This window comes from Epinephelus fuscoguttatus, linkage group LG14 (genome assembly GCF_011397635.1).
Source record: "Epinephelus fuscoguttatus linkage group LG14, E.fuscoguttatus.final_Chr_v1".
In the NCBI taxonomy this organism is placed as follows: domain Eukaryota; kingdom Metazoa; phylum Chordata; class Actinopteri; order Perciformes; family Serranidae; genus Epinephelus; species Epinephelus fuscoguttatus.
In genome coordinates this window covers 29284849-29297328 of record NC_064765.1, presented here as the reverse complement: position 1 = coordinate 29297328, position 12480 = coordinate 29284849, and the positions used below count along the sequence as shown (strand labels likewise).

Sequence of the window (12480 nt, the reverse complement as noted above, 5' to 3'; positions counted from 1 at the left end):
AACAAACATAAAGTCATATAACAGTTACCTACCCAGCTGTTCTTGCGTCCGGCATAAATCTCCATGTTACGGCCATAGCTGGGATCCTCCAACAGACTGTCATACTCAAAGAGCAGCCTGGAGCTTTCGCGCAGACGCTGGCATTGGTAGTGATGGTACTGCTGGATAAGCTCCTTCACCAGCTGGAGCAAACATTCTGGGTCTCCAGCATCCCACTGGACCAAGTGCTGAGGTAGACACCAGAAAAGAGGCATAAGGAAAGGCACAAGACGTGCCATTGATCTTTTTTTAAACATGTTAACATGTTAGAAAATAAAATCAATACACCATCATTATAATATCGGAAGCAAATGAACTGAGAGGATTAGCAGCCTTATTTGGCATCCTCTCCTTTTATGTTGTGGCAGATCCTCTGAACTGAATTTAGGCAAATGAAGAGATTTCAATATGGCATCAACAACGAACAGGGTGCTATGCTTTGAGAACAAACTGAGATTAAGATTGTAAGATTTTATTGTTGTCTAATAGCAACATCCTGATAAAACACACCAGTCAAAGGGAACATTTGTTGAACAATGTTGTGAATGACTAACAATTGTCTTGAACATGGAATCCATGTTTCCAGTATTAAAGAAAGGCATACATGTTGTTGGATCTGAAGAGGTGATCAGTTTAAATGTATTTCTATGTTTATCATACCACATATGAGAAATGATTTAGCGAGCTAGCCACCCAACTGTCCCTCCACTTTGCTTTCCGCCTCTGTGGACTGCTTATCCAGAGACGGACCTTCGGTTGGCGGCTGCAGCAGCTCAAACTCGGCCAGCACAAACCCCCACAGTGCCTTGTGTCAAAACGGGCCCATGGCCAGCAGCAGCACTGGGTCTAATGGCAGCAACATAAAGTTTGCCAATCTGACAGGGAGTTGGGGCTGTCCGGTCACTTGGAGCTGAGGTTTGCACTGGCTGGATTCAGGTTGCCACAGCTGCTGACCGGCGGGTCTGTCTCTGGAGCTGCTGCCCGCTCTCCTGCTGGTGAAGTAATCTGTAGCGGTGCGAACTGAGGCGGAGGACAAACTCAAGGCTCTTGCCAATGTTAGCTACATAAATGTGAATCTGAAGCTGCAGCTGTGGCTCTGGTTAGGTTAGCAGAACCCTGCACTATTCGCAACATTTGATCTCGATCTTTGAAATGCTTTGCCAATACTGACACATTTTGTTTCCTTTATTGTAGCCTCTTCTTTAGACTCTCTTTTCAATAAGACAATCTCTCTAATTTTGAGTTGCTAATGCTGAAGTAACAACTTTCTCTGCAGGATTCTCCACTATTGCATAAGGCTTTCACCAAAAGGACGTGTATGTGCATCTGCATATGTAGAACAGCCAGAGTGAAATCTCTTTCTCTGAAATGACTTGTGATTGGTCAAAGTCTCACATCATGGGCAAGATTTTCTAAAGCCTGAGAACAAAACCAAGAGGAGGTTAAGAAGTCTAGTGTTCTCTCAGACCACATGAATTACAATATGCTCAAAGTTTATTATTGCCCAATTATTCCAAAATAAAACTGCCTACCCCAGCTATTAAGATTGCGAATGACACTTGAGACAACATTGGAAAATATTGGAAATTACTAAATGGTAGTAGTATAGGTGGTACAACATGTGCTATGGTAGCAACTGGGAAGATCTTGGTAAAGGAAGAAGGACTGTGCCTGGCAGAAAACTAACGTCACAGTAATAACCTAATCCTGGCTGCCGGTATTTCCCATTAGCAGATCAGAAGGAAAGGGTTGTGCAAAAGGATGTCCTGTTTCCACAGAGATTTAGACTGATATGGAAAAGTACCGAGCCTGACCTCCTCTATCTACAACTTATCTGACCGCTGTTGGCATACTGACTGATGGCTATAGATATCTGATGAAGGTGCGCTTTGTGACACGGGGATGAATATGAAGTATGTCACACTTTTTATTATAATGCAAAAATTTAGCAAAACTCAAAAATATTTGAGTGTAATGCTCAGTGAGTGTATATTGCTTGTCTGAATGCTCCCTGGTGTACTGCACACAGACTTTCCCTCCTACAATCTCAGTTTCAGCAATCGTCAACAGCACTTGACCGACTGTCTGAGGCCAGAAACCAATATGCAAATACATAGGACAAAACTAAAATCATATGCAACCACCTGTCACATATGAGTAAGCAGAACAGACCAAACGTGACTCTCTACCAGGCTAATTCTACCAAACAGAAATTTTTCCTCTCTTAAGGGGAACCTGGGCATTGGTGCGTGAGGAATAAAATGCTCATAATTAATATGAGCATCACTGTGCAAAAATAAATTACAGGAAACATGTCAGGTCTAATAAAGACAAATGGATGGCTGAGCTCTTGGGAATGAATGCTTTGAAAGCTTTATAATGGAGAAGTACAACAAGCAAATCATGACCAAAAAAACCCAACAACCATAACTGGCTTGAGGAGTTTCTGTTTGGATTTTAAAATGAGTGTGCTAATTTAAAGAAATTTATTTTGCCTCGAGAAAATGGCACCTTGGAGAGCTGGCACTTTTCAATTACAGTTTTCACACAGTCATTACATTTTCATATTGACATGATTTGATGTACCCTGTTTCAGAGGAAGGTAAGATTGAACATGCTTGTTTTTCCCCCTGGAAGATGGAGATGATAGCAACAATACTTGAGATACAAAGAGTCGTAAGAACAGTAGTTTTGGGGAATGATGTCGGTCTCTGCAGCCCTTGAGTCCTATAAAGTGAAAGTGATTCATTCCGTAAACTCATTCTGAAAGTGAAATACTGCTTGCAGAGTCATACTCTGCAAGCTGATGACATAACTACAACGCCAAAGTAAATGTGTAACTACAGTTCATCATCGGTTCTCCTTGCTGTAGAGCTCAAGCCAATTAAATACAAGTTAACCTAACTGACGAGAAATTGGATGAAAGGGCCATTTTGGTGTGTGGGAGGGAGGATTAATATACGCTGGAAATACTGTAAAGATTAATACCCATTACATGAAGGTAATGAACACATCGGCTATCAGTCTTAGCCTTTGAGAGCAACAACCAATATTTCAGGGGTTCCGGTGTAGCCAGCAGATATCCGGGCAAAGACTTCCTCTTGCGTGGGCGGGTCATTGTTTACTAATCTCTATAAACAGAATCTGCATATGAACGCAGATTCTGTTTTAGAAGAGCTAATAGAAAACCGCTGTTAGACGACAACCGATGGCTTCGGAGATTGCATTTCGGCCAACGCGTTCCACCTCTTCTGCTCACCACATGGATCCCGCTCAAACATGATGGGTCAAAACACTTCCGATACCAAAATCTTGTCCCGTTGCCTACAGATTCTGCATTCATATGGAGATATCTGTTTATAAAGATTATGAGCAGGATGTCTTTGACTTGCAATAGCTTGTCTTCCTCGCTGTCTGTCTTTTTGTTCGGCTGTCTGCCTGTCTGTCTGGCAGCCCGTATCAGCCTCACGGAGAAAGCTTCTATTGTTTATGAAGGGGGGGGGGGGGGGCAGGGGGCAAAGACATACCAGGCTAAACAGAGACAGTGACCTCATCGTCCTGATCCACCAGTGGTTACCAGCAATGCTGGGATTCCCGAAACGAGGGGGCGATGCAAACAAGGATGGGCATTGTCCAAAAGAGGCAGTCAGCGCTCCGGGGCAGGAGCGAGCTGAAACTGAGGAGAGACTGAGGAAGTGCTGTGTCAGGATTGTGACACAGAATATCAGTGAAACTCCACTGAGGAGGAGGAGAAGCAGGGGAGGAGAGATCAGTAGTGGGAGAGGGGGAAGCAAAAAAAAACGCTGTAGAGCTCAGGCATGTAGGCCAAGGCCAATAAAAACAGGCTTCAGTTTTCGTTTCACTGGCAGGTACTAATGACACTGTAAACAAAACTAAACTTTATAATAAAATACGTGAGGAGAGCTGTGGTACAAGTTTATTACTGTTTAAATGATGCACTTGTAATGCACATATGTGAGGCAGAGATTTGTTTACCCAACTGAAAACTGTTGTTGAGAAAAAGCGCAGGAACAAAAAATGTTCCCGTATGTTCGAACAGGAGTGCAGCAGAAACACTCCCTCAATAATTACAGTTAAGGTTTCCTCATGCTCAGTAGTTAACCTCAACTGCTCCAGTGGAGCTGCTCACTGGCCAATGACAGAGGAGCTGAGCCTGCACTGGGCAACTCCCAGGTGAAGCAGAGAGAAGGAGGGTGAAACAGGGTGAAGCAGGGTGTTGCTGAAAGAGACCTAAGTTGACTTCTCCCAGTATAGACAAAGTCAACTGTATGTGTGCTGTATGTGCACTGAAATTAGGGTTGCCAAACAATTAATGGGCAAAACTTCAAAACTTTTCCATCCATTTTCAAGGACCTATAACAAAAACTTCCATGACCATAGAAGCAGAGCAGCAGCAGAGCTCACAGTTTTGGGGAGTGACAGCCAACAGTTAATTTGTTTGGGAAAAAAAAGAATGCTCTGTACCGAATTACCATGCCCTACTTTCAGATCAGTTAAAATGAACTCAAAGTAAGCATTAGTTCTCTGAGTGAGAATTGAAAGCCATGAGCTGCCCATGTCATTTGCTCAATCTCAAAAATGCAGTACAATTTAAAAGTATTACTGGGGCACAGGTATGGAAACTTTGGGATTCATGGCCCAATATGTTCAATGTCACTTTTTCAAACTCTATTCAAACAGTATTCTAACTACTTGGCATACACGGAGGGAGAAATAGAAAGCGGAAAGAAAACGAAGAAACATAATTGATAGTGAATAAACCCATGGCTACATAGAGCAGTGCTGCATTACATCAACAGGTACAGAAAATGGATTTGCCATATGTTACATTACGTGAAAAGTTATTCACAAAGAATTACTATTACAATTAATTCAATTACACGCAAACTTTTAAAAGTTCCATTTTCCAGACCTGGAAAACAACACTGGGGAATTCCATGACTTTTTGAGGTTTTCCATGAGTGTGGGAACCCTATAAGGATGTCTGTCAACAGTTAATGCTTAAGGGGTTTTGCAGCTGAAAATGAAGCCACTTACTCAAGGGGCAACAAGGGGGAAGACTGGAGGGAAGCTGCCATGTCTCTGCAGCACGGCCGACCAAGTAGTGGTACAGCATTACTAGCAGTAATCTTCGAATGAGCAGTGCCGCTAGCTAGCTCCCACCTGACCCAGGTAGTGCAGAGTGCAGAGTGGTCAAGGCTAACATTAGTGAACCAGTGGAGAACAGAGGGCGACATTAGGAAATATGTTTTCACAGGTTAACACACCTAGCTGTCTGTCTGTCAGCAAAGCCAACGGAAAATAAAATAAATGGCAATTTTCATCAAATAACATTAAAATTTCACCACCTCTGGATAGCACTTTGGGTGCTAAAGCTCACTGTGTCAGTGGCGGGCAGAAAGCCGTCTTGCACGTCCCCTCATTTCAAGTTTTTTTTTTCTTTTCTTTTCTTGAATTTAACCAGTCAGTTGCCGGCATATGGATGTCAGGCTATTGAAAGCAAAATTTCTCAAAACTGACATCTATAATTAAACTGGAAATCCAGATGCCCTGCCCCTATCCAATTCGAATTTGCTCTGCACGGGGATCTGGCCCCGACGAGCAGAGCCCATTGAATTGCCATCAGACCAATCAGATCAGTTTATCTGACAGAGGCGGGCTCTGGGCAGACGTAACATGATGACAACAGCACTGCGCCGTAAAGGCCAATTTCCACCAGATGCGCGTTGGTTGCGTCTCCGCTCCGGTACGGCAGTGGAGCCGATAGGATTCAATTCTAGTCAATGTGTGTGTTTCTACTGGCTGCGGCTGTGCTGCGTTCCGGCTCCGTCTCAGCAACGGCACTCCGGAGCCCTCTGCAACAGATACGCAGGACTTCTATTTTTGCCGGACGCCGGAGCACAACGCAGCAATTCAGCACAGAGCAGATCGTGCGGGGCAGGAAGTCGTGCACAGAAACACAATAAAACATCCGGTTAATTTTCAAAATAAAACACACAGTGTTCACAGCGGATCATATTTCCCTGCACTACACCTTAAAAACTACATAATGGGCAGAGGCAGGCCTGAAGTCAACAGGTCAGAGGTTTTCAGACGTCATTTCACCCCGATGACACCATGGACGAGGAGATATTAATCATGGCAGTGCACCAAGATGTCTTCCGGCAGAGCTGCACCGCTCCGCACAGCAAACGCATCCGGTGGGTATTGACGGACAGCGGAGCACGCAGCGGATAACCAGCGCTGCCGTTCCACAACGGACATGCATCCAGTGGAAATCCGGCGTAAGAGTCTAAAAGCAAACAGCCAAGATGGCAACTGCTGAAGGACCGCGTCCATTCAGCTTAGCTTTGGAAGAAACGCTAAGCCAACTACACCTATCTTTTTCATTGAGAGAGGAACAGAAGACTGCCCTAGAAGCCTTCGCTTCCAGGAAGGACGTTTTTGCCGTTTTGCCGATGGGATACGGCAAAAGCATAATATATCAGTTAGCCTCACTGGTCGGCAAACAAATGGGGCGTACTGCAATGAATATGTCACCTTGTTTTTTGCTCTGATTGGCTATTGTGCTATCCAAATGTGTGTGGCAGCATTTGAAATGCCTCAGTTAGTGCCGCCCCTTGGGAAGGAAGGGTGTATCGGTGAGGACCAGACTCAGAATCTTTCTAGATTTGAGTCTGGATTTCCAGGCTAATCCATAATGGCAATCCAGCCAAAAGCTGTCAAGGCATTTTGTTAAAAACAAAAAAAAAAAAGTCAGCTTCTTGGTAGTACTAAAGTAAAAGGGAGAATGAGCAGGGTTCAACTTCTGGTAATCATGAATGATTAAAATTTCATGGCATTCCATCTGATTGTTGTTAAGATATCTTAAGCCTGGACCAAAGTGGCACACTGGCCACTGACAGACAAATAGACCCCAATCAACATTGCCATCCCTGTTGTTGCCATGGCAAATGACAGAGCACTGCATAGGTTCGTTTCGTACTGAATGTTCTGACTTTGAGTTAACGAGGTAGTACATGAATGCTGCAACAAAGCATTGGTCAAACATAGAGGGAGAGAGAGTGAAAAGCAGTGAGCCAAAAAGAAATGTCCATGTGTTGCAATGTGTGTGTGTTTGTGTGTAGACATGTGAGTCTGTACAGACTCTTCACTGAATTGATTTTATACGCTCTGCTGAAGGCTGTGTGTGCCAAAACAAATCTATGTGTTTTTTTTTTCATGAATAGGATAAGCCCTGCAGAAAATGTACAGATTTGATACATAAAAAAACAAAGGATGCAATAGTCGCAATCTAGGCTATTTAAAACCTGAGATTTAACATTTGATGAAACAAACTGAAAAAAAAAAATCCATCTACATGCCCTCTAGATCAAGCTGTATGGAAGAAACATCTTTCTGAGGGCTTTATCCACAGGGGGTAGATATCACAGCGCTCAACAATACTCCTTGGTTCAATCTGGACCTTATAATCCAATTATTTTGACACAACACACTGGTTAAACCTGTGTCAAATGATTAAGCCTAAACTTGGCTTATGATAAAACCTGCCACCTCTAATACATAAATCACTGACACTTTCCTTTTTTGAAAAGAGCAAATACCTCTAAGAGAAGCAATGTATAATCGTATTACCTTAAGATATTAGGATTTGATTCAATATCAATGTCAAAAACTGCATATTAAAAATATATTGGATTACCATTACCATTTAGCATTTTGGGTATTCATGCAGCAGTGTGTCCAAGTCAATGATAAAAACACAGTCAAAATAGCACAGTTGGTAGACAAAAATATTTTAGAACCCTATGCCTTTTAAAAGAAAACACATGTTCTTTCTGCTTATTGATTAATTTACTCAAATTACACCTTTTCTAATTAGACAGCAATACTGGCACTTCACTGTTTGAGCTTGAAGAAAAAAAGAAAAAACTAGTTTGTTCTTGAAGGAAAATGAAGTAAAGTAGTTCACAAAGAAGCATACAATGTGTGATCGAATGAATGCGCAAGTGATACATGGCCAGAGGGGAAATTTTTTAACGGTTTTCAAATGATTCAAATTAGGGTAAAATTAGTTAGCTAGGCCTAATGAGGTTCACAGAACTTTAATTAGAAATCTACAATTAGTTATGAATGAGACAAAAGCCGTTTCCACTGAGCAGTACAGTATGGTTCAGTTTAGTTCGGTACACATTTTATATGTTTCCGCTGTTAAAAGTTGTGGATGGTACCAATGGAACCGTTCCATACGTCCCCATTTTTGGTCCCCCCTCTGTTGGGGTACCTAGCTCACAGATCTGGTGCTAAAAGGTGGAGCTGTGAACATGTCTTTTGATTGGTCAATAGCGGACAGTCACTCTGCTCAGGGCTGAGTTGTTGCTGGTTTTGAGGCTCATTTAACCACTGTTCATACCGTGGAGAGTTTTATCGTAGACTGTGACTATAAAATAAAAGGTTTTTTTGCTGCCACTGCAGCAGCTGTAGACGAAAAAAAAAATTAACATAAATTCACTGGGCTAACTGCTGGCAACTTTTGAGGTGGAACGTTACCTTGTACTGTTACTCAATGCAGAGTTGACAACGTGAATCAATCAACACACCTTAAATATCACTGTAACAACTTTGACCATCATCCACTCATTACTAGAAGTGTATACGAAATACACTTTAACTGATGAGGGGATCTTTATGTGTTTCTATAAATTTTGGCTGGGTTATGTGAACAAGATATATATAGATCCTCTCTCTAAGAAAAAAAAGAAAAGCGCCGTAAAGCATTGTTCCTGTGGGCTCCAGTAACATCAAACCCCCGAGCTTGCCTGAGAAGGACTAAATAGACAAATCTATTTTTAAATTTCCCATGGAGAGAGACTCTCACTGCAGCCTGTTTTTTTTTGTTTTGTTCTGATACTGTCGGTGTGTAACCCCATTCTGTGGACAATAAACGAGTCGCAGACTTCCGTCTGCCACTCACTGGAGGGAGCAGTGAGTGACAACAACCCTGCCCACACTAAAGGGTACTGTTTGCAGTGGAAACCCTAGGGTCAAGGTACCATGTCTGAAGGGTTACTTTCGGTTCAAAGGTATCATACCGAAAGTGTTCGGTGGAAACTGGGCTTAAGAGTTTACAGCCATGCTAGGTGTCTGTGAGGCTGCACTTTGGAACAGCAATGCTTTTAGCTAAATGCTAACATCAGCATTCTAACAAGCTAACAATAACAATGCAAACACCCTGACATTAAGTAGGTATAATGTGTGTAATGTCCATCATCTTAATTCGGTCTGTTAGCATGAAATTTGATAACTAGAAAATTTGTTTCCTGCAGAAAATGCGTGTGAATGCTGACGGCTGAAATGAATCCAAATGCATTATTGAAAATGCAAACAGTAGAACAAACTGCTTGAAAAATGTGAAACCTCAAATGTATTGGTAACACTGCTGAAAAACCTAGAGAATAAAATTAGCTTTGCATTAATTAGACAGACAAAGTGAAGTTGAAGCTGATGTCATTAGTTCTGCAGGTATTTGGTCATTAACCGAAGAACTGGACGTGGATTTATTTTATTTTCAAATTTTGCAGTTGGAATTTTTGGTTTTGCTCAAAACCACATAAAATCTGTGGGAGATATCAATGAAATACAAATTTCATGGAAATCCACTAAAATGTTTTAAAAAAAATTCAATCTGAACCTGAAAACCATCAATCCGCTGGTGGCGCTAGAGGAAAGGTCAGAGGCTCACCACAGTCATTACAATAACCTTTAGCAGCCGTAAATATCAGCAGAAAATTTCACTGCAATCCATCCTATAGGTGAAAAGATATTTTAATTTGAACCAGTATAGTGGACCGAGAGTCTGACTGGGACACAAGAGCCATGCCACTATTCTAGCTGAAAATAACCTGTCATGTAGTATCCTTTGAATAAAGACAAAACTACTCTATTTAAATGTGTGAATTATTGCATCAAACTAATAGACATTTCAACATTCATCACGAGGAAGCTATTCCTTTAAGCTACAATTTTAGTGATACTGAAGTATTGTAAATATGTTGAGGATAAGTGAAGAACTCAACAGAAACAGTGTTTTCCTTTAAGAACAAAATGTACACCTAAATTGGGCATCTTCACACTGAATAGACCCAAGTTGACAGAATTATGTCTTCGTGTGCCATCCGTCTGTACCATCTTCGATCCAATATTTATCTTAGGCCAATGAGAGAGGGACTGGCATCTGAAAATGCAAGATAATTATATAGGCCAAGAGAAGATATTTGTTTTTACGTCTTAAATGTGATTTTTATAGATGCTGGCAACCTGATCCAATAAATCGCTGTAGACTTGAAAGTGTGAGGCATTAAAAAACTCCCAAGTATTAAATTAATCTCTGTTAGTCTCTAATTCAAGTGTGGGCTCACACCCTGTTTCGCCCCCGGAGAGTGCCAAGTCTAAGATCATGCTAAATTGCTCTTGTCATGTGTTTAAGACACTTGGCATTCTCAGCCCAGTGTTTTTTTTTTTACTGTGATCTGTGCGGTTTGTGTCCAACACAGTACAACTTGTTGACAGAAATAGCACTTTCCTGACTACTTTTAATGTGGCTCACTTACTGCTTTAGTCCTGTACCAATCCACTGTGAGGGCTGATACTATTGTCCCATCTTTGTCTTGGCACTCGCATCTCTTGTGTTCTCCCCTCCATCAGTTGGTGTTTAGGATTTGCCAAACTCCTTTCCACCACCCATCTCTGGTAGCAAACAATAGACTGCCGACTAAAAGCATTCCCAGACCTGTCAGTGAGCCCTGCCAATAATAAACTCTAATAAAAGCTGGAATGCATTATTCCCAAATGCAGGAAGGAAGCGGGAGCAACAGTTGGTACACTATGCCCAGGTTGACATAATCTTGCTTTATGGGCCGTCTGAGGTCCATTGTTAGAACAGTAACAGGGGACGATCTGGAGCAGCAGATAGGAAGCGCTCACCAGTGCTTGGCACTCAGGATTAACAGGGGGTAACGTGAAGTTGGGAATGTGTTCTTTTCCAGACGGGAGAGTGCTTAGATAGGTTTTACACTCCATTTTCATAGTGGGAGTTGTCCTAGCATCTAAACTACAAACAATGTCTCATTGTCTGAGGACATAACTTCTCTGAGGAGTCTTAATTTTCTAAATAAATAAATAAATAAATAAATAAAAAAAAGTGGGAAAATAAATTCTTACTGTGAATACATAGAACACCATGTCATCTAAGAGAGCAGGACAAATGACTTGCCAATGAGCCTGACTGACATGAAAGCACTGAGGGTAAGTCTGGTGACTACATATATGTAAGGCTATACTTTTCTTGCCATCAACTAATCCAATGAAAAGACCAAAACACAAACCCAATCACAAGGAAAACTGTTGACATTGTATGACAAAAGATACGCTACATTTGTACATTATTATGTAGCAGATACCATAAAAATTCACATTTCAACAATGCTGTAAATAATATGTGGTTAAGTTTAGGCATTAACAAAAACACTTGTTTATGGTGAGGTAAAGATATTTTGGCTTAAAATACATGGTTTTGGGGGCACAATCCCTGTTGGTAATGCAGCAATGTCTTGGTTAAAAAAACAATATATAACAACAACAACAACAACTGGTCTCCTACAGCGGCCTGCAGCTTGGCAAGCATCTTGCGTAGGTCATCCACCATTCCCTCCACCTCCCAAAGTTAGCTCATACACTAAGTCACTTTGGAAACTCTGATATGACAAGTATGACGTGCAAGTGTAGCGTATTTGTGGACTGCAGAAACGTACCACACCAGCATTTTCTACTGGCCACTGGGACTTAAATCCAACAATGCTTTAGTCCTTCTCGCTATAATTCTTTCGTCCCTAACCTATCTATGGCTCTCAGCCCTCAACCCATTTGCTCCTGCTAAAGATATGAATATTTAAAAATAGGTTGCACATCTATAGATTTTTTATTTATTTAAAGAAAAGCTAAATAATTTCCAAAAACAGCCAATCACTGCAGCTTTTAGAAAAAGGTACCGAAACGGGAGAAAATAGAGCCTTTGTTTAACAATTACTTTCAGTTGAGCAATGTGGCAAACTGATGAGTTTGTAAGGTTTAGTACTCATGGGTGAGATTAATTCATTGTTGATTTGGTAATTGCTGACAATTAGAAACAAAAAAAAAAAAACTTTGCTAAATTTATGTTTAAGGCACAACTTTTACATCCTAGATTTTACCAGACATCCAGTCAACACCCTTGAAAATCTGTGTCATGAGTTTATGGTAAAAAAAAAAAAAAAGAAAAAAGAAAAAGCCGGCAGTAAATTAAAGGGGGGAGAAATAACGTCAGTACACTGGTGAGTTGATCACAATCAAAACCACCTCTTTTACTAACCTACATAAATCAGT

The 12480-nt window shown here is 41.3% G+C and overlaps 1 protein-coding gene across 1 annotated transcript in view; it reads right to left on the bottom strand.

Annotated features, from left to right (window-relative positions):
* babam2 (BRISC and BRCA1 A complex member 2) overlaps positions 1 to 12480 on the bottom strand; it is a 117893-nt gene that overhangs the window by 83505 nt on the left and 21908 nt on the right. Inside the window, exon 5 of the mRNA XM_049596461.1 lies at positions 33 to 227. Within this exon, the coding sequence (XP_049452418.1) occupies positions 33 to 227 (195 nt within the window). The remainder of the gene's footprint in view (positions 1 to 32; positions 228 to 12480) is intronic.